The sequence below is a fragment of the Suillus paluster genome (genome assembly GCF_016628075.1).
Source record: "Suillus paluster strain FC165 chromosome Unknown EDB91scaffold_22, whole genome shotgun sequence".
Taxonomy (NCBI): domain Eukaryota; kingdom Fungi; phylum Basidiomycota; class Agaricomycetes; order Boletales; family Suillaceae; genus Suillus; species Suillus paluster.
Genome location: NW_024537582.1, coordinates 260,686 through 286,925, shown reverse-complemented (window position 1 = coordinate 286,925; position 26,240 = coordinate 260,686). Strand labels below are relative to the sequence as shown.

The 26,240-nt window shown below is 46.6% G+C and overlaps 6 protein-coding genes across 6 annotated transcripts; 2 read left to right on the top strand and 4 right to left on the bottom strand.

The window, feature by feature from the left end:
* Window positions 1-1,462: 1,462 nt before the first annotated feature.
* Window positions 1,463-4,279, top strand: EDB91DRAFT_1081625 (uncharacterized protein; the record flags this gene model as incomplete). Its single annotated transcript, XM_041315397.1, has 9 exons — window positions 1,463-1,499; window positions 1,525-1,541; window positions 1,670-1,808; window positions 1,940-2,056; window positions 2,535-2,680; window positions 2,717-2,786; window positions 3,082-3,306; window positions 3,498-4,079; window positions 4,122-4,279. 9 exons carry the CDS (start codon window positions 1,463-1,465, stop codon window positions 4,277-4,279), a joined length of 1,491 nt encoding a protein of 496 aa, XP_041177785.1.
* Window positions 4,280-12,556: 8,277 nt separating this feature from the next.
* EDB91DRAFT_1237073 (RTA1 like protein-domain-containing protein) lies at window positions 12,557-13,988 on the bottom strand (the record flags this gene model as incomplete). The annotated part of the gene is made up of 11 exons (XM_041321539.1): window positions 12,557-12,693; window positions 12,749-12,819; window positions 12,876-13,050; window positions 13,108-13,153; window positions 13,197-13,277; window positions 13,331-13,353; window positions 13,403-13,515; window positions 13,572-13,716; window positions 13,767-13,794; window positions 13,845-13,900; window positions 13,958-13,988. The coding sequence occupies 11 exons, from the start codon at window positions 13,986-13,988 to the stop codon at window positions 12,557-12,559; spliced, it is 906 nt and encodes a 301-aa protein (XP_041177784.1).
* A 3,618-nt stretch (window positions 13,989-17,606) lies between these two features.
* EDB91DRAFT_1129564 (uncharacterized protein) lies at window positions 17,607-18,736 on the bottom strand. The gene is made up of 2 exons (XM_041318579.1): window positions 18,287-18,736; window positions 17,607-18,234 (listed from the first exon to the last, which is right to left on the bottom strand). The coding sequence occupies exons 1-2, from the start codon at window positions 18,483-18,485 to the stop codon at window positions 17,873-17,875; spliced, it is 561 nt and encodes a 186-aa protein (XP_041177783.1). The 5' UTR covers window positions 18,486-18,736; the 3' UTR covers window positions 17,607-17,872.
* Window positions 18,737-19,288: 552 nt separating this feature from the next.
* On the bottom strand, window positions 19,289-20,893 carry EDB91DRAFT_1129557 (phosphoglycerate mutase-like protein). Its single transcript, XM_041318578.1, has 7 exons — window positions 20,750-20,893; window positions 20,665-20,694; window positions 20,568-20,613; window positions 20,504-20,511; window positions 19,929-20,453; window positions 19,776-19,877; window positions 19,289-19,721 (listed from the first exon to the last, which is right to left on the bottom strand). Exons 1-7 carry the CDS (start codon window positions 20,765-20,767, stop codon window positions 19,572-19,574), a joined length of 879 nt encoding a protein of 292 aa, XP_041177782.1. The 5' UTR covers window positions 20,768-20,893; the 3' UTR covers window positions 19,289-19,571.
* Window positions 20,894-21,436: 543 nt separating this feature from the next.
* EDB91DRAFT_1247876 (uncharacterized protein) lies at window positions 21,437-23,058 on the bottom strand (the record flags this gene model as incomplete). Its single annotated transcript, XM_041322860.1, has 5 exons — window positions 21,437-21,679; window positions 21,726-21,808; window positions 21,860-21,941; window positions 21,991-22,404; window positions 22,462-23,058. 5 exons carry the CDS (start codon window positions 23,056-23,058, stop codon window positions 21,437-21,439), a joined length of 1,419 nt encoding a protein of 472 aa, XP_041177781.1.
* A 1,518-nt stretch (window positions 23,059-24,576) lies between these two features.
* On the top strand, window positions 24,577-26,108 carry EDB91DRAFT_316409 (uncharacterized protein). The gene is made up of 2 exons (XM_041326837.1): window positions 24,577-25,111; window positions 25,184-26,108. The coding sequence occupies exons 1-2, from the start codon at window positions 24,832-24,834 to the stop codon at window positions 26,056-26,058; spliced, it is 1,155 nt and encodes a 384-aa protein (XP_041177780.1). The 5' UTR covers window positions 24,577-24,831; the 3' UTR covers window positions 26,059-26,108.
* Window positions 26,109-26,240: the final 132 nt, after the last annotated feature.

Below are 26,240 nucleotides of genomic sequence, written 5' to 3'. Positions count from 1 at the left end.
TTTACAGATACATCTCAACACAATCCCACACCTATCTTCTCAATACCCTCAGTAAGCATGAGATTGAGATACAATGTGGGGTATATTATGTTGATACAGGTATACCTTTTTCCCACTCCTTTGATGTATTCATATTATCACATCATCCACAGATATACATGCTTAAACTACTATATTAGCATGGTGGCCCAGTCCTCAGTTGTGGGATTCATAGAGTTTGGATATGAGATACTAGACCCTGTCCTATAAACAAATGTTCCAGGGTAGGCTGGAAAAAATACACACTGAAGCTGCATCCTTGCTTACCACTAAGAAGTGGAGGTCAGACCTGAAGTACTGCATATAAGAATCAGAGCAAGAAAATTTATAGCTGTATCAACACAGAATGTCACCACTTGTTTGACTGAATCATCATATATATACCAACAGTAATTGCATCACTAAGCTGGGCTTGCAATCAATCTATATATCAACAGCCACTGACACATCCCATATATTTCCTCAGCAATAGTTTGCATAGTATTAATGATGTTCATTGTATTTACTATATATGGTCTCATTAGTGTAAAAAGTCCAACTCTGATGTTCGGCACATGTAAAGGCAACCTTGACATTCAACACTCATTAGCTGCCCTTTAAAGACCCTTTTCTTATAATTCAAGGAAGATGTCTGTCTCCTGGTCAGAAAAATATGCACACTATGACTTCAGAGCGCTGCATAACATGTTATTGATAAGGGGCAATAGGCTTCCTGTGGAGAAATATTCATGAACAGACCCTTGAGATTTATGTCCATAATACTTAACTATTGTAGTATCTTCTCTTATATGTCTAGCGCACTCCCTTCATATTTCTATTTGAATTGCAATGGCATCTGAAAACTTGCTGGTGCACAATCATGATGTGACCACAGGCTACAGTGGCTAGTGTTTGGATTATTCTGACCCTCACTGGCAGGACCTCATATACAGCAGTTGTCCAGGTTTTAACTCTCAATTTCCAGTAGAACCCGAATTCCAGCTAGGCTCTGCCTCTCAGGCTGCTAATGCAGCTACCTATCACTATAATAATTCTCATTTACAGGATCTCCCAGGTGGTAGCTTACACCAGCCTTTGGCATCTAATATCCTAATGTCAGACACAGCTTCTGACAGCTTCCAGCTATCCCACTCAGAGGAGCTGCTGCAGGTGGGAGCTAGCACTAGCCTCCTGGTTCTGGAATAGCTGTGCCCATTGTGCCTTATATATATCAGAGTTCTAGCTTGCAGATGCCTCCAGGTTATGGCCAGTACCAGTCTCTGTTTTCTGTAACACTTGTACTCAATTTAGCTTCCCACAATGATTTCAACCCCCACCTGCAGAAACACATGGGTGACAGCAACCCAAGCTTACAGTTTGGGCTACAGTTCCCTACCTGTGAATACATATCCCTCAGGCCTTAAGTTCATACAGTCCACACCAAATGCCTTTCAACAACATGACACAGCTTTTTACTAAAAGTCAGTCATGTATGATGATACACAGGATGTTTGCTTTGGATAGTCAGTATTGTGGATTGGGAAGTTGATTTGCTGATGACCTCCTCCTACTTCATCCTACCATCCTCCAGCTTGAAGTCTAGCACTTCCTGCTTGATCCTGAATTGTCCCTCATCTTGGGCAGGATACAGAAACTATCACTTGCCTCCCTCTTGATGACTAGGCAAAGGATGGAGGTTAGGGATGGGAGTAAGGATGACAGTACAGAAGGGGGTGGGGGTGACAGCACAGGTGGGGTAATATACCCACCTCATAATTACATTAGGGAAAGTGAGCAAAGAAAGAGAGGGAATTACTTGATGGTGCAGCAGGGGAGGACTGTCTCACCTATGGGGTGCAATTAGTGAGTGAAATGATGCAGATGAACTGACAACTTGCTACTTCCTGTGCCTACCCCACAGCTCTCAATGGTTCTCTCATTCTAAATGTTTGGCTTTCAAAATTTGCACCATGGTTTGGTTGGTTGGGGGTGGGAAGAGGATGGGGAGTGTGGGGAAGTGTGACATCTGGAGACAAGAGTAAGTAAGGAAGAGAGATTAATAAGTAGGGTTTATTCCAATTCATTGTGGGCAAAGTTCAGAGTCCACAAGTGGACACACCATTGTCCTCCATTATCCTATGTCATTTGCTTGTCATCTACTGGTGTTATAGGATTATCAGAAATCATTGACATCAAGTAGGCTATGAAGACAGAACTTTCCTAATTCATGTTGGGAATTCAGCACTTCTCAAAAGAGCCACTACTGTCAGGACACCCCCCCCCCCCCCCCAAGTGAAATCCTTATTCATCCCAACTTGTACTCAATGCCCACCCTTCAATCTCTCTCCAGAACTAGGCTCCTAGTAGTAGTAGGGGGGTCCTTGACACACCTGGAGGGCAGGCCTATCTGCAGGCTCCTGAATTTGAACAGAAGGCTAATGCAAGATTCAGATGAGGCTATGGTTGCTTTCATTAATACTATGTCACATCTGCTACAAACCAGAAGTCCTAACTAGTCTGCATAGTCACTCCCCCAGATATTCCAGCTGTACAGTTTAAGGAGGGTCACACTTGCATCCAACCTGTTCCAGGGATGGTTGAAATGCAAGAAGGAGTACCTTATGTAGCTTTGGTCAATGGCAATAATGCCAAGGCTGTAATGGTGGGTTGTTTTCAAATGCTACACTCCCTTTACCAGTATCCAGAGGGGAAACCTATCTGGGCATTTGTCAAGAAGCTTCAAAATCAGATATGGGGGAGAGCAGCAAGTACTAGTGAAGAGTCCAAGGTTTCTCCTATATATTCCTTTCTAGGACTAAATTCAAACAACTAATCAAGAGTTCAAGGTTTCTCCTATTTATTGTTTTTTAAAAATGAAGCCAAACAACTAATTTAGGAAGGTCAAAGAAGGATCTTCTAAGGGGTCCTACAGTCTTGCATCTACCCTTATAAAGGGAAATGGATGTAGGATTCTGTGTCCAGCCCTCTAAGTATCTACCCCAGAGGCCAAGGAACATATTTCCAACATCCTTGTCACTCTTCACAATTCATATTGACTCATAGTCCCCTTGAGCATTTCAAAAGAAGAGTGGGAAGTGTTCAAACATATTATGATGGAAAATAATGTGTTTTCATTTGGCAGACTTGAGCTGGGAGCAGTTGGTTGCCAGATGAACATCTCTGAGTGTTTGAGTGGTGAAGAACTAGTAAAGGCTATAGGAGACCTTCATGCTAAGGATAACCCATTAACATTTACCTTGGTAACTATATTGCTGCACATACCACCTGGTAAGATTTTGTGAACTTATATTCCTCTATACTAATCTTGGAACTCTTGGCAGGTAGTAATCCTGGGGCCTTTGCATTAGGCAGATTTGGCCTATATGTGTAGCCTTTGGGGATGCTAGTGGTGTTCCTTGTGTTTAAAGGAAATAATTTTCTTTTAGGATTTGCTCCTAAAATTCTAAACAATCCTACAGGGATTTACACTGACATTGACAACTATGACAGAATAAGTGTCACTAATGAGGTCATTACTAACTGGAACCTTTCTGGTCTGGTTAATAATGTTGTTTATATAAGCTACATCCAAAAAGGTTCACTGAGATGCACTATTCAAGGAGTTTCTACTGATGTTTATTTAACAAGTTCCTGCAGAGGCACCATCCAGCAGGCTTTTGCTCCTGGGTCACTATATTTTGGCAATCAAACTAGGATGGAGACTACCAAAGCCAGAGATTACAGTTACCTTAACTATCTCCAACATGGAAGACTCACACTTAGGCCATCATTTGAGAACTATGTTGCACTAGAGCTTGCTTGCATGGTGTGGAATGGCAAAGTCAAGGTCAGAATGGATCTGGGTTATCTCTTAGCAACTGTCCAGGACCCTAATAGAACCAGGCAAATATGTCCTCCAATTTATCCCATTGCACAAGCTAAACAGCTCTGGTACAATCATATAAGATATCTTCATATGCAATCAGTTGTTTTTGGGTATTCAATCAACTTGGTGAAGGAGGACTTACAGTGTTTCTGTAACTCTTCTCAGGCAGTGAATGGTCCATCTTAAACCCTACCCAGTACCTAACCACCAATTGGAGAAAAAAGGAAAAGAGAGGTCGAGGCCTATAAATATGATGAGGGGGAGGAGCTGGAGGTAGAGGCAGAGGCAGAGGCAGATAATGACCAGAACTGGAGGGATGAGGATAATAACTGTGAGGACCAGAGACCAGTGAAACAGCTCACCAATGAACCATAGAGGGAGAAGCCTCTGATTGAAAGGAAGTTAGTGTGTGGCAAATGATGATGTAGTGGAATACCTGGTAAAGTGGAAGCATTACAATGATGGACAGAACTTATGGGTCTCTGAATATTCTGCATACATGTCACATTACCTTCTTATCCATCCGATAATTTACACCTCATCAGTAATTGACAACAAGCTATTGACAAATATTGGGTTGCCTTAGCAGAACCCAACTGAGTCCATCATTCTGGACTCAAGCTCTCCAAAACAGGGTAGCAATACAAATATTTATATGCTTTTATTGCTGAGGAAAGTATGCATCACCATGCATCAGCTGTGGAGGATGCCATCAAAATTCTTGCCATCAGCCAGTCCCTTCAACCTGTTAATAGTTAAAATGGATTGGAGGTCATCCAATCTCAAGTTCTCAAAAATGATGAATTACAAACTATAAGCAGGAGGAAATGGAACACTGCCAATGCCCATGTCATGATCGACCAGATCACACATTGGACCAGGGTGTTAGAGACTGTGCTCAGATGGAGAAGTGGAGGGGTCAGGGCTTGGCTTCAGCTCTTGTGCTGTGCCCTTAGCCGAGTATGTGCCCCGAATTTGGAGTGGGTCCAATGATATCTGACAATAGGACAGGCAGACCGCTTTGGTCCGCTTTGTAGGTCTCGAGGTAAATGCCACTAGCGGTAATCCAACTAGAAGTGGAGGAAGTGTGTCGGGACAGAGGGAAGTAAGGAAATTGGTTTTAGTTGGGTCAGAGAAGTAAGAGCAAGTACTTAGAGCGTGGCTCTAAGTTGGAGCAGAGGGTTGGAGGTGACAACAAGGTAAACTTGTGTCCGGAGAGAGAGCAAAGTCCTATGGAGAATTCCCACTAGTAGAGACTGTGGGAAGACAAGTAATATTAAGACTGAGGAGTAGCTAAGTACAGGATATGTTTTTATATACTTCTATGTAGGAGGCAGTGACTAGTAGTCCTTGGTATGAGGCTATGTACTGAGCATAATTTGTAAGTATACACAGGTGAAAAACATAAGTCGGGGTGGATATCAATATGTACATGTTGGATCAGTTAGTCGAGCGGTTATAGAGAGTACCAGTGATCCAGGAAGTAAGTGTTATGTGCAAATAGGGAAAGTATATACCTAAATGGGGAAGGAGTTTACAGTAGAGTGGAAATGATGCAGAAGGTAACTGACGAGGCAGTCAAGTGGAGGGCGGACGGAGCAGAGGTGGTAGGAAAGTGGGGAAAGCATGAGGTCGGGCAGAGCAGATACCAATATTGTCAGAGTGGTCAGATCAGGTATATGACAGGACAATAATGTCAAGTTGATATATCACATGACATGACTTGTCACAAACTTGCCTTAAGGGTGTCATGCAATTGTTCTACCAGCATCCAGTCTTTCTCACCCAGCTCAAACTCACCCAACCCAAGCTTTCACTGATCCGTCATTGCGTCAATTGCTTTTCTATCCTGGAGAGCAAAATCCAACATGTTGAACGTAGAATTCCATTGTGTTGACACATTGCGAGGCATAATTCACACCACTAGCTTCTGTTCTGCAATGGTCCACTTCCACTCAGGCAAGAGAAGAGTTGAGGAGTGCATGAGTCTGTATGACAGCTTGCGAAGCTTTGGGGACAAGTTAGCAAGTGACAGGTGCACTTTTGCCAGGCTTACTTTGACTGGAACAAGTTTAACAGGCTGTATGTTTTTCTCTTGTACCTCTCTCTTACCATCTGGCAATTCTTCCATCTCATTCTTCCAACCTTGCATGTTATCAGCATCATTGGCATCAGGGTCACCTTCCTCATTTGCAGCAATTGTGCCCTCGTCCAGCTCCTCCTCATCGTTAGCATCTTTGTTTGGTACATCTTTGTTTGGTATGTCAAACTGTTTCAGCAAGCTCTTTGCGACAAGGCAGGAAGCACCATGTTCAAGCTGACTCTCCTCCAAAATGTGCAACAAGGTCTGTAAGCTCAGCAGTCATTGTATCATTGTTGGACACATTGTCGACAGTGATACTGAGTACCTGGGGCAGGCAAGAATAAATTGTAAGTCTTCAAATGAATGTAGTTCAAGTACCTTGTCTGATATTCCAAAGTCTGACAGAATTTTTGTGAACACTTCAGCTAGATTCAATCCAGTGTGTGACTAGTCATAGTATATTAATGCACTGTTGATTCTTGTACCAGTTACATTTGTTTTACTCACTTTTGCAACCTCAATGATATCAAGTAACATTGTGAATGGTTGTCCTTCATGCTCAAGGTGCACAGAGACCGCAACAAATGCTCTATGGTTGGGTGCAGTCCATGCATCAGTAGCGAAGTTCAGTTCACCTTCATATGACTGCAGCATGTGTGCAATCTGTTTGCAAACATTAGCAAACATGAGCTTTGCATCACAAGATATAGTTGAAAGAGATGGTAGGTGATATTCTGGTCTCCCAGTCTTCATAAGGGTTTGGAATCCTCAATTGCTAACAGTTTCAAATGGTCACAAGCTTTCAGAAACCCATCACACAATTTCTGCACTGTTTGCATGTGAGTGGCACTGTTCAGGAAAAGAGACATACTGTTCCACTTGCCATGTCTCAGCCTTTGTGTGTTGATGGTGTGAGTAAGTCACTTTACCCATTCCTTTGCACTGAAATGATACTGTGATTGAACCTGTTTGCAGGATATCATTGACTACACTGTGTTGAGCAGCATTTGCCGTCTTTGCTTCACATGCAGACTCCAGGGTGACCTCCCCTCAGCAGCTTCTGGTGTGTTTCATCATATTGCTGGTGGACTTCACATCACTCTTGTCAAGAAAACAACAAAGATGATGCCAGCAGCCTTTTGCAGAGCATTTAAAGACATGGCAATGTTGTCCATCAACATACTCGATGTCTGGAGTAGGATGGAAAAAATGTATAGATAGGCGAGTTCCATTCCTTCATGAGTCAGTCTACTTGCTAATAATTAGCTGCAGGTCATTTAGTACATATAGCCAATACGCACTGAGCTCCACATCAGATGTTTCATCTTCTCAGATGACTGTGTGTTATGAACCTCAATGATTTCAGCATCACTATGGGAGGCTGCTTCTTCAGCTTCGGTCTGTATTGATGTGCATTTGCTTGGTAAGTGAGAAGTACTGGCTGTTGGTGACATTGAGGGTGACAATGTTGCATTATTTATAGTGGTTTTGACCTTGTTGGTCTGTGGTTTCTTTGACTTTGATGGGGCTGCACCCTTGAAGCTGACCTTCCACTTTAGCTGTGAAGTAGTCTTGGAGATGGCCTGGGCTGCCTTCTGTGCGAGTTTTGGGATGCATTTACCAAACATGGGGAGTGGTGACCAAGATCTTGGACTGTGATTAGGTGCAATGGGGAGTAGTGACCAAGATCTTGGACTATGATTAGGTGCAATTGAAATTAAGGTTTTTATGTACTATATAGTTCCTACATTACGTAATTATGATAAGGGTATTGTGCTCTCATGGATGGGTGGTGGGTATGGTATGCCTCTACCCATACCCCTACCCTTCAGTACCCTTACCTGTGACCTGTGCGGGTTACCCATACCCATGCTGATGCTTAACAACAACTACAGTGACTACATAGCACTATGTAGCTGTCACTGGGACTACACCAATATTTGTTTTTTCCTGATGCCCATTAAGAATCACATGCCAGCATGACACATCTGTGATGGAATCTTCGAAAAAGTTGTATAAGAGAACCTGACTGAAGTCAGTTATCTATGAGGCAGTAAAGGTCAGCATTCTCACATCATTGAACTCAAGGCCTTTACTCTCATAGAGCATCCTGGGCAGACACATGAACATAAAGATCTTGGAGCACAAGCAGGGATGATTAACATAATGATTCTGATGTTGCCTACTTGTTCTCACAACTTCTGTGAACATCATGATGGTACCAGCAAGGCAATGACCAGGATTAAGAACCTCTGACATCAGTAAACCGGTGAGACTTAGATATTAGTAGATTTTGTAGTATTTTGTAGGCCCAATGCTTCTTTCCTGTACATTACAATACAAAGTAATCTAAAGCAATCTTGTCATATACCGGATCCGAGCACCTCCAATACCACCTGTGAACATCCCTATCACTAGTCCGACCCCCTGTTTCCCCATCCGCTCCATCCCTCCTTCTCCGACAATGCACAAAGTGCATTTCAGCAGGACTAGCCCTGCTACCTCCGCCCGACTCTATTCTGCTCCTCCGACACTACCCCTATTTTCTCCGACACTATATCCCATACCTCCGGATCCGGAATTCCGGATTCTCCCCCATGAAAGTCCAGTTCTCTGTCCTGTTCCACCCGGTGCTCCACTTTCATCTCCAGACTTACACCTATCTCCTTTTAGAACACTGCTCTCCGGTTACCAGTTGTACACCTTTCCGCTTTGCTTACTGATCCATCCATTCTTACTTCATTTCCGACTTCACTGCTTTGATCTGTTATACTTAGTAATAGACTTTCCACATGCTTCATACATAGCCCTTACCTTTGCTGACTGATTTACTTACATGATACCTACAGTATATAAACCCCTGTAATACTCCGGAACTCCTCAGTTCGAATATCATCTTAGTTCTGCTCATTCCTGCAATCTCCGGACTTGAGTCTCATCTCTTGTCCACCTCCGAGTCTTAGGGGTTAAACCTTAGGACTACTTCTCCGGCTCTACCTTAGGGTAGTCTAACCTCTGTTCAGTTTCTACTCCGGACTTCCATAGTAGCCTTACTCCATCCCAGTATAAACCTCCCGGAGTTCCGCCAAACTCCACTGACACTAAGTCCTCTGGAACTCCCCAGACTTCTGTCAGACTTCCCCTCTGTCCCCCGGAAATTAAAGGGCACGTACTCGGGTAAGGGGCGCAGTGCACGAGCTGAAGCCGAAGCCCTTTGAGTAACCTCTCCCTTGAGCACGACCTTAACAAATCTAAAGCAATGTAATCACGCCAATTCATGCTCAGTTCAGACTTAGATATTGCTTTACATTACTTTATATTACTTTATATTGTTTTATAATGACATGTATAGGAAAGAGCATTTCAGCATACAAAATATGGGAATATTGGTGGCTCACCAGTTTACTGATGGAGTGAGGTTGAACTTGAAATTGAAGGGATAACGAAGGGAATTAATATATTGATGGTGTTAAGACCATGCTCAGGGGTAAAGCGGAGTCTGAGGGGCTTGGCTTCAGCTCGTATGCTGTGCCCCTTACCCAAGTATGTACCCCTAATTTCAGAGTGTAGTCCGACACGAGTTCTATGAGTTCTGACAGGACGTCGGAACAGGGGTCCTCTGAAGGAGGACTGACGAACTACTAGGTGAGCGTGGGAAAGTCGGGCAGGGGTTGTTCCTCCCGACAGGAGGGAGGTGGGAGACTACTGTGGTCGGAACCAATAGTAGAAGCAGAGTGGAAGGGACTGCTTGGACAAAGTCCGAAGCAGAGCAAAACGGAGGGGACGGATGCAAGAGTGTGGGGTTTAGTTCCGACACATGGGAAGTTGGACGAGCGGAGGAACGGGGGAACGGGGGAATGGGGGAACGGGGGAACGGAGGAGCGGAGGATTGGAGGATCGGATGGTGGCTGACCTAGGGAGTCAATCTCCTAGGCCGGCTAACAGGAGTTGACTAGGATCAGGCCCAAGTCAAAGAACAGAAGAGCAGGGCTTAGAAAAGGTAATATTCAGACTGAGTATCTACAGACAAATGTACATATGTTTATATACTCTAAGTGATGAGCATAGCATAGCAGAGGGCTATGTGCTGAGTGTACAGGACTGCAATAGGATGACTGAGACATATGAGAATAAGGCTCGGGGAACAGTATGTATGCGATGGATCAGAATTGCTAGGGTATAGGGATTACCGGTGATCCGAAAAGCGGAACTATGATACTAAACGGGGATAGGACCAGTTGAGTGGTTCCTAGTCTAGGAGTGGACCAGTGAGGCGGTTGGACGGACTAATAGTCAGGTGGGACAAGATGAGCGGAACTGAGCGGGTCGGAAAAGCGGAGGGAGTAGGATCAGGCAGACCGATAGGGTGGAGGAGCGGAACCCCAGATAGGGTCGGATGGAAGGGGTATGGTGTCGGAGGACATAGGGGTAGTATCAGAAGAGCGGAACGGGGTCAGGCAGAGGTAGTGGGGCTAATCCTGCTGAGATGCACTTTGTGCATTGTCAGGGAAGGAGGAATGGAGCGGACAGGGAAACAGGGGGTCGGACCAGGGGTGGGGATGTTCACAGGTGGTATTGGAGGTGCTTGGATCCAGTATATGACAGATGGCGGAGGAACAATGTCTGCAGTGGCAACCTCGATAACAGCAATATATACATTACAATACTTAGATCAATTCTTGTGAGGCTTTTGAGTTCACCACAACCCACAGACTCAGTAAAATGATGGGATTTTGAATCAATCCAATACAGGCTTTTTTGGTTGAATTATTGTCCTGTTGGGGTGTACTGCCCTATGTAGGACATTGCTATCTAGGAAAGGGGGACATCCGTCCCCCCCACCACAGCTCCAACTCTGAAAATGCCCCGGTGAGGGTTGACCTCATTGGTGCACCATTCCCGCTGGCCATTTTAGATGTACGAGTCTTCCAATTCGTGGGACTGTGATAGTACATTGCATGCTTAGGTGGTCACTGGTCCTGGGCAAGCACTGTGGCTTGTTACATGTACTCGGAGCACCAAGGTGCTCATTGTACGAGGGGAATGATGGAAAGCAGAAATAGAAGTGTGAAGAACAGAGGCCAGCATCTACCGAGGGCTTGATTAGGGGCACTCAAAGTTAAAATGCCCAATGCCCAATGCCCAACCTCGTGACCAAAATGAGTATACCTAGAATAAATAGAAGTAAATACTGAGTAAAGTCACCCAAGCCTACATGATGAGATAAGCTACTTACCTAAACCTTGTTGCACAAAGTGCCGAAACCTTCACCAAATGTCTCCCCCTAATCCTCAGCATTTCTAAACCTTTTCATACTCTTCTTGTACCTAAACCTCACTGTTCCTAAACCTTTTCATACTCTTCTCTTATCTAAACCTTGCTGTTCCTAGCCCTCACCACAACCTTGTCATATATTTTATTGTAGCAACATGTAGCTGCATGTTTATTTTTTCCAATTTCATTGGAATTTCACAAAGAAAAATTATGTCTGAGCCTCAAAAACAACTCAAATAGTCTGCTGAAGGTTAGGAAAGGGTTAGGAATAAAAAGTGAAAGGTCTCCTAAGGCACACAAAGGTTTAGGAACAGTGAGGTTTAGGTAAGAGAAGAGTATGAAAAGGTTTAGGAACAGCAAGGTTTAGGTACAAGAAGAGTATGAAAAGGTTTAGAAATGCTGAGGATTAGGGGGAGACGTTTGGCGAAGGTTTCGGCGCTTCGTGCAACAAGTTTTAGGTAAGTAGCTTATCTCATCATGTAGGCTTGAGTGACTTTACTCGGTATTTACTTCTATTTATTCTAGGTATACTCATTTTGGTCACGAGGTTGGGCATTGGGCATTGGGCATTTTAACTTTGAGCGCCCCTATTGAAGAAGTTGCCTTAATGATCTGTAATGGTAGTTGCCGTCCTCATGCTATATCTCTCTTCTTCCTCCGACCGAATTCCATTCGAGATGTTTTGCATCTCGCTTTCCCGTCGTCGGCAAGTGGGGTAGGGAGCTTAATAACATTCTGGATTGACTGACTTGACTGACATTTGCTTGGATGCTGTCCAATACAGGCTTAGAGCAGTGTGATCATTATTAGAGTGATGTGATTGGCGGCATCTTGAAGACGATGAGGCACTATGAGGCGATACAGTCGTAGTCCATGTTTGACCTGTTCCTTGAGAGCACAAAATGAGATGATGAAAGGAAGGGAAATCAGCGTGATTTTAGCTATGTGCGCACTCGAAATCCGAGGGAGGGTGAGGGTGAAAGGCTCTGGATATTATTATAATATTAACGTATGCGAGAATAGAAACCGGAACGGCAGGGGCGAATCTGAATGTGTATAGGCCAGGCTGGCGTCAACACATTATTGGGTAGGGGCAGCTGGAGACCAGATATATCCAAGAAGTGACGACAATCACAGAAGCTTGCATGTAGATACATGAGCAGAAGCGGTATTTCACAAGTGGGAGAGGTTCAATAAAGCGCAGGCATCCTAAGCTAACGGTGACCGCTATTTCCTCGTAGTCGTACAGTACAACCATCTCGTTGTAAAATCAAAGGGCAATCAAAGACCAAAACCTAAGTCTCACTAGCTTCTTCGTCGTCGGCTTTCCCTGAAGCATGATCAGTAGGATCATCCCTCTTGAGCCAGATGCCTGGGTGCATGAAATTGAGAGTGTAAATAGCGAGAGTGATCGGGGCACCATCTAGCCAGTCTGTCGGTAATAGAGCGTTATCAGCGTATTCCTAGCGAAGACAGTGATAACGGACCGAAGTAACGCTGCGTCGTAATCACTGGCCCAAACCATCCATCGGCGAGCTCCACAGTACGGTACACGGATCTAAAGACAGATTAAGCATATCAACACTGCTGATAATAAGATGCATGAACGCTAACCGAATGAAGATGCAGGGGGTGCAGAATCCCACTCCAAAAAGCATAAGTCGTAAGTTCTTGCTCATAGAACGTGAACCTTTCTCCCATATGCAATTGTCAACGTGACGGAAGGGTGCATTATATTTAAAACGCAAGAGAAACTCGGCCGACAAAGTAACGTAGACCACTATAGCACCTAGAGAGCAAAGGAAAAGAACGTCAGTGAGAAAAGTGAGGGCCCACCGTCACGCACAAAGCTGGGCAGCAATTCCTCCTAGCATAATGTTCCCGCCCTGGCTCTATGAAATGAATGTCACGCGTGATACTGGATGATGTACACACCTTCGTAGGACTTGTCCCCCTATCAACGGCGCGCGCAGCGGATGCGCCTCCGATAGCTTGTACGACCAAGCAAACAACATCCTATGAATCGGGAGATATGAAGGATTAACACAACTTGAATGTACGATACTAACAAAGGAGCAAAAAAGGATGGTATCTGCGCGAGATCATTAACTTAAAAACCAATACATAAGAGTAACACCAACACATCTTTGGGGCCAGACGACTGAACTGGGGTCCAACTTGTGTGATTATCATGCCAAGAATGATAAAGTTCGCTGCGACTAGTAGGGTAGGTGCTAATATCGTGCCGACGAGTCTGCAGTGAAAAACACCTGTGTTTATGGGAGCGATCCATTCTGCACAAATACTCACTGTATCTCATAAGGCATCAAAAGCTCGGGGTTTTGGCTCGACCATAACCTGGCACTCCATCCAAGTATTTCCATGACGCCCGCAAAGCTTGCTGTGGGGATCATCCACCATAGTCTATACTTCAGTGCCTGGCTCATGTGGAGGACTGACGATGTCAAGTCATGACTGTACACCTTCAACAGTAGAAATTCATACCAGTTGAAATACTGTACAACACCACGAACTGAAGAAAAATCTGAAATGGATGTGAAACTTCCGAACAACACAACTCACAAGGACACAGATCCACTCCGTAGGGACATATAAGTACGGACCAACAATATCTTGTGCTGTTGACCACACACTTGTTCATAAACGTGACGGAAAGAACATATCGTGCCACTCACGAATCGCATCAGACACAGAGTCGGTAGTCATTGTGACAGAAGAATTCGCCCGCAGTTAGTGGGCGTTGAACAGTGGGAGGCGAAGCCAGTATTTCAACTGATCCAGGTCAGACTAATCGCGTTGCTCCGAGATCATCCGTAAGTTCACCGTAAATTTCTTCTTGACAGCGAGAATGTTATGTGGGTCTTCTGCTCTGACCCCACTGAATGGGTGATTTGATAACAAACTTACAAGGTGCCGATGATTATCCGGGTGAGTTAACCATATGAAGGGTACACGATACCGGGTGAAGATGTCCTTTTTTCCGGTTTCACCATCTCCTTAAATGGCCTTCTTGCGTAGCACTCCGCGTCACATCGTTGCCTCTCGGCTTTCCAGCGTGCGCCTCAAGAAGGTCACTGGCGAACTCTACCGCAACCTGGAGAATATAGACCTGTGTGACTAGGCTGCTCGGCCTGGGCAGCAACAGTCGCAAGGTATCCATCAGCCATGGAGATCTTATTCGTCACATATCAATTAGCAATTGGCAAAACATAATGTGACACATACTATATTCAGGAGTGTTGTCAACGGCACTTTGGAGCATCGTATCAACCGGGTGGAGGTGATGATTAGTTAACGCAAAGAGACATTTTAATGATCCCAAAGGCTGATGTGGGTGCTGTGATGCGATTGAAAATCATGAAGCGTGACTTCATTTTGATCACCGAAGACTGATCATAACAAGCACGCACAAGGTCAAAGCCTATTTCAGCGTAGTTAGCATATTTTTACAAACGAATGGAATAAGGACGCTGGTCGTAACTCGTGATGGAAGAGATTTAGCTAAACTCTAGGGCCTTCGGCGGACTCGAGCGGAGTTGAAACTATCTTGACAGCCGTGCCCGCCGATGCTTTGAGTGCCTGCTGACTCGCCCGCCCACTTCATTCCCGCTCGCCCACCGACTCTTCTTTCTGCCTGGTCAGCCTCAAGAGGCACAGTCACTCGCAAATGCACTCATCACGTGGATCGTGCCTCCCGCCAGCCAGCCCATTGCCTCCCGCCAACACGCAGCTGCGATTGGAATGCTTGCTCCTCGCTGCCTCCTGTGCGCCATGACTGATGATGGTGCCATCGACTCCCGTTCTCTCCTGTGCCAATATTAATGTTGGCATGACCCTGGTGAGTGCCACAAATGCGCTGCTGACATTGTCTTAACCGAGCTCAGTCTTTTCACCATTTATCATTGACCACACCATTCGCGGTTCATGTATCATCTTGCAGTATATGTGCAACTACTCGATACACACTCGTGCTCAACTCTCTTCGAGTTCTTCAACATGGCCTTCTCAGAGACGCCGCGTTCTAGCAATAGTCTCTTCGCTAGATGATGAAATATTCAAGACACCCTTATCCTTCACGGCGCAAGAGCAGCATCCAGCAGGGCCCGAGTCGAACACGGTAAGATCTGACATGCACCGGGAGTCTCCATTGTGTATGACATATCAATGTGCTTCACGATCCGCTCGACAAGCTCGCCACTCTAATCACCTATCCAATTTGCATGGATTACATCTTTTCATAGACAGGTATGTAACATTACTCATGTGTGCATTATGATCTCATCAAGCTGCGATGCTCAACGAAGTCTCAACCTCTATCGTGGATCTTATGGGTCAAGACTTTTCACACCCAGGTGGGTGTTTTTCTGAGATTGGGCTGTTTGTCTTGCTTTGTGGTGTTTGGCCATGCCTTTGGATTCCCTCAATCGATCGAGCTACCACTTACTGGTTCACTTTAATTTGTGATTGGCTCCTTTCCATCATCCCGCGCTCTTTGTGAGCATGCGATAACGATTCGTGTCATTCGCTGCACGTGTGACACGTGCACTGGCTCGTGCATTCTCAACATCCAACTCGCAACCTCAACGCCAAGTCATATTGATATCGCAGGTCCATGAAACGCTCATCTCCACCGTGCGCATCACATAATCCACACTTTGATATGTGTGCTACGCTCGGAGATGGTGAGCGACATAGAGCATCGTACTAGTAGAGAGACATCGCTCAACGGCTAGCCGCTTTGCCCCCGTGTTATCTTTATCTTTCCATATCTTCACAGTTATAAGGCTCCAAGTCGAGTCTATCACCTTACTTCTATCCCACTGGACACAATTTCTTAACACCGTTCATCGCACGAGACGAATCTCTGATTCCCCAACTCTATTCTGCTACTCATCCGCCGCCTGTGCAGTGCGCGCCACGGATCGGGCCTCGCGCTCATCTACTGAATACTCTTCATGAATCTATACTGTTTATGGAATGCATTCATGAGATGGGCTTGATGCCGATGGCACACCTTCGAACAATTCACAGGATATGGTTCAAATTTGTTACTGTATCGTCGATTCCCCAGATGTTATTTTATCACCGACTTCAATCATCCGAGTTGATCTCGCCTTCTTCTTTTGACCTTACGCCAGTGGTACGTCATGATCCCCAACTCAATAATTGTACTACTCATCTCGCTGCCTGCGTACCACAGACCGAGCCATAAATAGCATGCTCAGTTTCACGTTCATCTATGGTCACCTTTCATCACCATGAAATGCACCTATGAGATGGGCTTGATATTGGCTCCTGAATCCTGACGTGCGCCTTCGACTAAACATACAGGATATAGTTTGTTACTTGCTTCAATTCAATCGATCTCGCCTGCTCCTTTCGAATGTACATCGCGCTAGCGCTACATCTTACATGTACACTAGCGTCTGCGTCACGACTAGAGTACATCCAAAGTAACATTAATACAGGGAATTTTCATTTTCTGCGCGGTGAAGAAATAGTACTGATGAGCGGCCAGTAGATGGCATGACAAAGAGTCGGACACAGTTAATCCCATGGATAGAGACGAGGCAAGTAGCAAAAGTCAAGCGGAATCTTCAATGTTATCGTACAGCATGAAAAACTCATCAGATGCATTTTGTTCAAGTGTATGCGGAAAATCCATACCTGGATCCGAGTTTCCTTAGGTTCTGCGCAATGAAACAGCGAGTGGTCAGCAGAGGACGAGATGACGCAGCTGACCCCACAGAAGAGAAAGAAAAATACATGGCAATGTTTTTGTCACTCCATCCTTAGCGTCAGCACATCAGCTGGTGATGTATTGAAATGGATGTGCCGATCAAGCCGGAGTACAGAGATGTCAGTGTAAGCCTCGATATCAGTGACTTGGCAGGGCTACTGACAGAATATCAAGTTATTGAAGGTATCGACCTTGAGTTGTTGATAAGGCCTGCCCCATGCCCAGTTTAACGGTGAACTACACCAGGCCGAGTCAGACTGATTTAAAAGAACTGACACGTTAGATCGCCAGTGATGTCATTGTGGCTCGCGCGAGATGCGTTTCAACAACGGCACCACGGTTCGTGAGGATACAGTGGCCAGCAGAGGAAGTGATACGTAGAAGTCCGTCAGATAACCCCATGGATAGGGAAGAAAAATATGTGGGGATGTGTTCTCGTACCCCATCCTTGGGGTCAGACCGCGTCAGGCATCAGTTTGTGACAGATTGCGCTACCCGCCTCTAGATGCAGCTCTCTGCAGCTGGATCGAAAATGTAAGTAGCATACATGCCTGGTTTCAACCTGGTTTATCATGTTTTCTGATGAGAGCTGTAGCAAATCCCGGTCTCGGACAAAGCAACGTGGAAAATTCGGAGGACACAACTAATGCGCAATTGGGAAAATCATGAGGCGTTGACAGTGTACGAGCCATCCAGCATCCAGGCTTCCCGCACTCTGCACCGTGGAGTTTGCCAGTTTAGCAATGGCAAACAGGACTGGAGTATGACACGGGCAACAGATCGATAAACACGACTTGCGATACAAAGGACAGATAAACAGAAAACCACGGACGACAAATTGTCAGTTCTTCTACGTTCCAAACACGCCATCAACTAAATGCTCTCTCCACGCACTCCCTACACCGGATCCCGGGAATATGTCACTCGACAGGACCTTCCGCTGTATGACGACGCTCGGAACAACACTGAAAGCACGTAAGCGTCCACTTTCGATGAGCCAACTGAGAGCTTGATCAAGAGCTCGGGAATACGCGAAAGGCGGGTAGCGAAGATGCTGCAGAAGACGCCGGGCACCGGAGAAGGAAAGGGCATACGCATGAGTGCAACGTGGAGAATAAGATGGGTGTATGCGTGTGGTCAGGTCGTACAACGGAGACACGGCCCGAGGCGATGGAAGTTCAGAGTAGAAAGATTCGTTTGACCAGCAGTGACCTGACGGACACAATATAACCTCAATTACAAACGACGCAGAATCGGCACCTACCCAGCAAAACAATGTCCCACCCAGGCGGGAGAGAGGTCCAGACGTGACGCATTCTTATCTCGATGTCCTTTTCCATATCAATATCGTCTTCCAAGAAAATGGCGACATCCTCAGAAGTGGCATTTCCTCTATCAATGAATTGCCGAACGGCTGAGATATGCGAATACCAGCATGAGATCTTTGACGCAGTGAGGATCATCCAATCCGGGAGGCTAGGTTTGAAAGGCAGTACAGAGTGATCTTGAGTTGCGCATGTGACGTTTGGATGTGGCGAAACACTGGGAGAGAACGATGTGGCAAGTCTGCGATCTTGAGTGTCCACGAAGGTCCAGAGGTCTGAGCCAGAAGGTGCAAGGTGCTCTGTGGAAGCAGCAAGGGCGTTGATATCAGCGGGCCAACGGAAGACTGAGCCTAAGTCGTTCCGGTGTCCCGGGAAGGGGTGCAGTAAACGCTGCGAAGCAACCCGCTGAAAGATACGACTTATAGCTATGTTTGAAGGGTCGAGTGCATCGACAACTGTCCAATTGATGCCTTTGAATGCTTGTAGATGTTCCATTTGTTGTCGCCGGTCTTGTCGCCAGGGGAGAGAGATGAGATACACCTCAGACGCGATACCCAACTGTGCCGATGGGGGAGAGGCTGCCAATGTGATGTTCTGGCGAGAACACGTGAGCACACCGTGAACTTCATCTTTCCAAGGCACATGAGAAAAACGGACGAGGGGTGGTAACGTCCCCAGTTGCGGAGACACGAACGCAAGGGTCGACGACCACAAAACCAGAACAATAGCCAAAACAAGGAGTATATATCTTGTGACACCCGCTCGAAATGCAAAAAAGCTGGCAACCATGGTAGTACTAGGATAACATGCAAAGCAGTCAAAACGATATCAGCAAACAAGTGCACTTCTTGAAGCTTGAAATTGAACAACTCCAAGCAAATGCGCGGAGTTCAAATACAAATTTCTTGAAGATCTGCAAACCACTCTCAGCAAGGAATGTAAGGACATCATACATAACGTTGAATCTTCATGCAAGACAATAGTATTTATATTGACGAATGTTCCAGCCTGAATCCATGTCTTACGATCAATTGATGACATTCATCTTCTGGTCCTGCACTCTCTCGCCTATGTCGAACGTTGTCGAACGGTTCATGAGTCTAGGTATTTGTTCGTAGCCTCTGAATGTTCTGTGCTCAGTACGAGTATGAAATGTATTGCCAGTTGCGCGGAGCAGTGAACTTGCGGGTCTCTAGTGACGTAGATGTGTAAGGTGCGAATACGTCAGTTCTTGACTTCTCCATCGACACCGTCCAGTGCATTGCTCTCGCAGTGCTCAGTATCAACGGCCTTCGTCGCACCGCTAAAGAACGCTCGAATGTCCCGTTGCTTTGGGTCGTAGGCAATCTTGCCAGTCCCACCGACGTTGGGCTTCTGAGAGGCAGTAGTATTAACTACATAGATAACGGCGAAGAGGGGTGGACGTACAAGCGTGACGAGATGATCCGCACGGCCGAAGTCTGTCGCTATTATAACCAGAGGGGGAGTGTGTTCATCGACGAAATCTATTGGTGTCCCATCCGCAACACCCTGCATACCCCATCAGCATCAGCATAAAAAAGAATCATGCTATCAACAAACCTGTACTTTAATGACTACTCTCGCCCACGCCGTGTTCTGCATCCCAATATACTCACGTGTAGGGGAAACGCCGCTTGAGTCCCTCTTCAACAGCGCAGTGATGAGCGCGCCAATGTAGAGCCCATGGCTCACCAGCGCGATATGTTCTGCACGCCCGGCTCGCGATGCACTGCGTAGGTGTGGCATGATCACCTCATCCACGGCCTGCACCGCACGCGCTGCCAAGTCTTCGTCGGACTCGCCTTCTGTGAACCGTTCGCCCGGGAGCAATGCGGGGTACTTGTCCTCGCTCATGTATTCCGCGAGCGACTTGGAGGTCCTGTAATCCCGGAAACACCACGGCTTCCCCTCCGCAACGCCAAAGTGCTGCTCTTTGATGCACTCGATATCGAAGTCATGCGGAGGCTGTGGGGCAGGTTGGGCGGCAAGAACAAGCGCTGCAGTGGTGGAAGCGCGCTTGAGTGGCGAGGCATAAATCTTGGTGAATAGGGTTTGGGAAAAGTATGCACCAAGAGCTTCGGCTTGCTAAGAGGAACGGATATTAATTGGAAGCAGTAGAACTGATGAGGACTTACCGATTTTCCTGTACGTTGGGGAGCAAATCAGAATTGAGATGACGTGGCAGAGGAGTCAACGAACCGCGCTGACTTAGTGGGGCATCGGCCCACCCTGCCCAGACGTGTTTCTATGACATATAAGCATGTCATAACATACGAATACTACGGAACAAACTGACCACATTATCGGTTGACTGTCCATGCCTGATCTGCTTCCCGCTCGCGTATGAGGGGTTAATTACCAATACAAAACGGACAACTCACGAGTGTTACTGTCAACATGAATTTGAATCTAGTTCCCTATTATCCTCTGAAAGACAGGTTGACGGGTATTAGGGTCGTTATGCAGCTCAAATGATGTTTACTCGTAGCAGACGCGTAATTAAAGCTTTGAAGCAAGTTGAAGGCGCACTAAGATTCCATATTCGGAATTACGTACTAACTTGGACAGCAAAACCAGTATATTATAAATACAACAATGTGCAGAGCAGGCGGATCAAGGCAGGGAAACGGGTAAAGTATGTACGTATAGGCAAACCGTTTCCGCCCGACAAGGTCACTTGGTTTTCTGTACCTCGACTCCTGCGAACAGGGACGGGGTGTTGTAGCTCGAGGGTGGGTCCAACTTCGTCTCGCTAGAATCAAGTGGGTATTTTGATTAGTGCCAGTGGTGAGTGTCGTGAAATAGTCGTCTGATGATGTCGTGTCGTGAGTGTTCTGTCGTGAGCGTCATGAAATAGATAGCGTCGTGACTCGTTGGTGTCTTGAGTGTCATGAGCGGTCGTCTTCTGGTGGCGTCGTGGCGTTGCGAGTGTCATGTAGTGCGTAACGTTGTTGGTGTCTTGGGGGTCATGAATGGCCGTCTTCTGGTGGCGTTGTGGCGCATTGAGTATCCTGTCTTCAGTTTCATGACATGGTCTTTGTCGGAGAGCGTCGTCAGTGATTCGAGTATCATGAAATGTCGTCTTCTGATGGTATCGTGGCGTGTTCTTGGCGGGCGGGCGTGAAATGGTGATTCGTGAAGGTAGCGTCAGAACATGCGTTGCCAGGGAAATGAGGATGTTGCGGTGATGGCTGGAACAGCCGCTGCGATAGCACGCGTTCGTTGGCGGAGTGGCGCAAGGCGGGCCTTGATTCGTGAACCAGGCTCTGAAGCTGTGATTGTATCAACACTGGGAAGAAGCGGCGGTGATCCTGGCGACGTCGGGTGGTGTCCAGTCAGCACTGAGGTAAGTCCCACCTCCGCCATTGCAGTAACCCAGTCGTCGAGGAGAGCAGCGTGGTCAGCGCGAATCCGGTCGTACTCTTGCGTGAGGTGACCTACTAGTTGGACTGAAATCAACAAACAATATAGACGTCACGAGAGATACTGACCGATCACGTTGGCGTGTCGCCTGGAGTGAGAACGCGCGATGCTGTCGCAGGCAGCGTTTAATCGAGAAACTCTAGGTGTGCGCTAACAAATTATGGTGAGTAGCGTAGTCTAGCAACAGGCCTGTTCATACCTTTTCCTGTATGCTAAACTTGAGCTTGCGGAGGGAGGGCGTGGCCTTTGGCTTCTGGAGCAATATGTCCTTGGGGTGGACATATCGGGGAAGAGGAAGGTTAGTATTCATCGAGGTCGTTCGGATTTCATCGACTAGAGCACATGGTCGAAGGTTCGACGGACAAAAAAGATCTTGGTCGATGGCGATGGTTGTGATTGTTGGGGGTAGGATGGCGATGGTTGTTGTTGTTGGGGGTAGAATGTCGAAGTGGCGTCCGTGCTTATCGTGCGTAGGGTGTGGTGGTTCGTGTGTAGGGTGTGGTGGTACATGCGAAGGCCGTGTTGGTTCAGGCGTAAATTGTGTTGTAGTCGAAATAGCCGTTGCGATAGGGTGTGCTGATACATGCGTAGGGTGTGCTGTAATATAGTTGTCCTGTAGGGACAAAAGCATTAGGCGACACAAATATAGGCTATGATAAAGGCTCCCTACCTCGTGGAAAGTCCTTTCGTCACCAGACCACTCAAGGTCTTTCGTGTACGAGGTGTCGTCAGAGGACATGTCGTCGTGGTCGTCCACGAGGGTGTTGTCAGACAAGATTGATAGGCGGTTACAATAACTAGAGGGGGAGATCGGCAAATCGATAATGGTGGAAGGCGTCGAGTCGGGATTGAATACAGTTGACGAAGATGGTGAAAAAGAATGAAGGAAAGATGGCGAAGCTGAAACTGGGGATTCTGTCGTGCATGGATCGTCGACCTTTCGTTCTTTTGAGGGTTCGTGGTCGTCTGGAAGTGCTAAGTCGGAGGGCGGGCGACCACTCAGAGCAGTGGGCGTGTCGTCAGTAGCGTTAGCGCCAGTGAAGGGTGCATGTGTTTCGTGGGCGAGAAACCTTCGTGCGACTTCGTCGGCGGCCAGAAGGAGGCTTATGGTTGACATGCAAAACGTCGACATGAAACGTTTGGCGGAAACCTTCTTGGGATCGCGCAGAACCTGAAGCGTAGGAGTGATGACGGTTTTTGGGAAAAACGACACCGATAGGAACCCAGTTATAGCAATTCGTGAGGCGACGTAAGTGACGGAGATCATAGTGTGCGAATATCGTCAGGTGTAGAGTTCGCTGGCAAGATATTCGAAGGCGAGCGGTTCTACAGGCGATCCGCGATATTTATACTCCTAGGATATTTGTGCGTGCTTGCCAACCAAGTTGATCGCGACGCGTCAATCACGTGGGTATAAAATCAACCTATAAAAGCTCGAGCGCACCAATACATATCTAGCTGGTCTTTGGCCTCGTATGCTTCAAGGTATTGGCTATGTGAGCGTCCTTGAGGATCACTTGTGATTTGACAAGCAAAACTGCAAGGTGGACATCACTATGACAATCGCGATTCGGTGCAAGAGTACATGTCGTTCCTGCGTGATGCTCATTAGTCCACAAAGAGGCCGACCAGAGTTCGACTAGGGTATGTGTGAGAGGATCCTTGCTGCGTTTTATAAGTTGGAGAGAAATAGATTAGTGCCGGGAGAAGATCTAACACAGACGACACCTAAACTGAATATTGCATATTCATCGTACGCAGTTACTGTGTTAATCGGGCAATCGTGAATCGTCTAGTGAATGCTTGACTCCAAAACACGTTGAGGTGAGGGTAATTTCACTCGCGGAGATGATTGCCTCGAATCAGTCACAAATATCTACTGAGCTCGACTACTCACGTGGTGTCAGTGGAAGATAGTTCAGTCTTTAATGCCAATTCAAACGTACTCGATTATCACACAACTCTCTCGAGTAAAGCCTTTTGCAGCTTTAGGACACACGAATTCAAGAGAAGCACGTCGCAAACGCGTCGGTGGTCGATTTTGATTTGAACCGTTGCAAATGTTATTTGGTCTTGTTTTGTGGCATTTTGACGATGGCCTTGGATCCAAACACCGCTCGATCACTCGACTTTTTCGTAAATACCTGCCCTTCAACCGAGCGTTGTTCGTGAGCGATACCTCGTCTCGTCTCATATTACTATATAAACTCACCACCTAGGCCTGTGTGATACGTGGCTCATCGATGCATCATCAACTCGCACCCTCAAACTTTCCTGGTCTATCTTAAGTCAATTGTGTACCATGACATAATCAACACTTTGATCTATGTCACGGTACGGTACACGATGATGGTGCATGACGCTCCAAATTTGTGGTCAGCGAGCTGCAGCAGGTGACGGATTGATCATTGCAAAGTGCAACTCTCACCCTCATCTCAGTCGTGCGTGGCCAGCAGCCCCGTCCCCGCCTATCTATTCACGCTGCTGTCTCACCGCCCATACACGACCCGTCAACCCATCGACCAATTAGTGTCATGTTCATTCAAAACTTATCCACTGCAGGACCTCAGCGCCTCATCTCGCCGGCGGCCTGTGCACGACACATCGACCCGTCGACCTACTTAGTCTGCCTCATCTTGTACATATATCTGCCACCAACTTGAATGACAGTCTGATCAAGTGCAGCATGTTCAAGATGGGCGTGGTGCCTCGTGATACTCTTCAAGCAAAATACAGTTTGTTAAATGGCAGAAATCATGTTCGAGTCTACTTATAACTAGCGATCATCGATCATCTTCTACAGCACCACATTCAGGGTAATTGTAGAAGCCCACATCCCACGCACAAGTAGTATGGCATAGCGAAATAGATTTTTATTTATGTAGCAAATCCGTACTTCTTCATGTCACAGTGCACATCACTGGTACGTAGCACCAAGTTCGTGCATGTTATTCTGGCTTTAACTTTAATGGCACGATGGGCGCTTATGGGGACGGGAGCACTTTAAACACAACCTTCATCATCTAGCCTGTCATCCTCAATGGTTCGTGAATGCAATGCGTGTATCGAGCCCTCCAGCAAGCTTAAGCGCTGCTCTGGTTGTCACAAAGTCTGGTACTGCTCTATCACTTGCCAAAAGTCTGATTGGGTACGGCACATCTTTGCCTGCAAACCCCGTCGCCCCATCAACACCGCAGACCACCTAGCACTCGCAGTCAGAAATGACCTTCTACCGCACGATCCACAGACTTGCAAGGATTATGGGTTTGACCGTGCCCTCACGGCGGAGAATAACAGCAAACTTTTCGGCTTGTATATTGGTATGAGGAGTCGAGCCCCCCTCTACCATGATTAGAATTCACCTGATACATTATTGCATATCTCATTTGTAGGGTTGATAGAACGCATGGATATTCCTGCAAAGACCATCAATGATTGGCGAGTCAGGGGTGTGCTTGTAGAAGAGATCAAAGCAGCATACTCCCAGATTCCCGCTCAGTCCAGAGGCGGTTACTTTCCTTGGTTCCTGCAGAACCAACACCTCCTTACTACGTCTCCTCAGGCTGCTACCGACAGCCAGTTGAATGACGAACGCGATATCATGATTCGGCGCGCATGGCACTTCACTGGAGGCGCAGAGACCGACTCGCCGGAGGACATAAGAACCAGCATAGCTAGGATGCCCCGGGACAAACGGATGTGCCATTTGTTCTATGAATTGCTCTTGAGTAAATGGTACCCTGCACCGTTCCATAGCCTCTGGATACCCTTTGGGTTCTGCTCATGCGCCAACGAAGCGGAGGAGATGTGTCTGGGTAGACTTTACCAGGGCCTCATTACCAAATGCACATTCGACGAATTTTGTGACGCCTTCTCCTCCGCACGTATCCTTAATCTCTTCCATGAGAAGGGAATTTCCGTAAACGTTCGAAACCTTGGGGACGCCCTGCAGGGCCATAATACGAACAAGTCTGTCTGGAGCCTCAAGCAGTTTGCCATCCGGACTGATGAAGAGAACGCGAAGGCTGCAGTTAGATCTCCCTTTGCGTTCGATTATGGGTTCATGAATTGCAGGAATGATTCTGAGAAACAGGCGCTGAAGAAAGTTTATAGGACATTTTTCGAGCGCCGTGATGCGGATCCGCTGGCGCTGCACGATGCTGCCATTCACGGGAACATTTTCGGGTATATTAGGAGCTTGATGAAGTTGAACGCAAAGTACGAGCGGCTGATGAAAAATCCGTACCCCCTGCCCGACGTTGAATGATTTGACTTCACATTAGTGCTACTTACCATCTTCCAATCCTCTCGCGAAGTGTTTCTTCAACTTTACCCTGTATATACGCTCTCACAGACCCAGTTGTTACCTAGTATTGTCCTGTTTCAATCCACGACATATGTATAAACAGTATAATCCCGAATTCCTCACACTTAAGCTTGCATACCTCA

Bases quoted from the DNA above. Each gene is read 5' to 3' on its own strand.
- EDB91DRAFT_1129564 (XM_041318579.1), bottom strand. From the start codon at position 18,485: ATGATCCTCACTGCGTCAAAGATCTCATGCTGGTATTCGCATATCTCA. The intron at 18,235-18,286 runs GTAGGTGCCGAT...TGTGTCCGTCAG, and splicing joins GTGGGACATTGTTTTGCTGG to GTCACTGCTGGTCAAACGAA.
- EDB91DRAFT_1129557 (XM_041318578.1), bottom strand. The intron at 20,614-20,664 runs GTCAGTTTGTTC...TATATGTCATAG, and splicing joins GACAGTCAACCGATAATGTG to AAACACGTCTGGGCAGGGTG. The intron at 19,722-19,775 runs GTACGTCCACCC...ACTGCCTCTCAG, and splicing joins CGGATCATCTCGTCACGCTT to AAGCCCAACGTCGGTGGGAC.
- EDB91DRAFT_316409 (XM_041326837.1), top strand. From the start codon at position 24,832: ATGGTTCGTGAATGCAATGCGTGTATCGAGCCCTCCAGCAAGCTTAAG. The intron at 25,112-25,183 runs GTATGAGGAGTC...TCTCATTTGTAG, and splicing joins ACTTTTCGGCTTGTATATTG to GGTTGATAGAACGCATGGAT.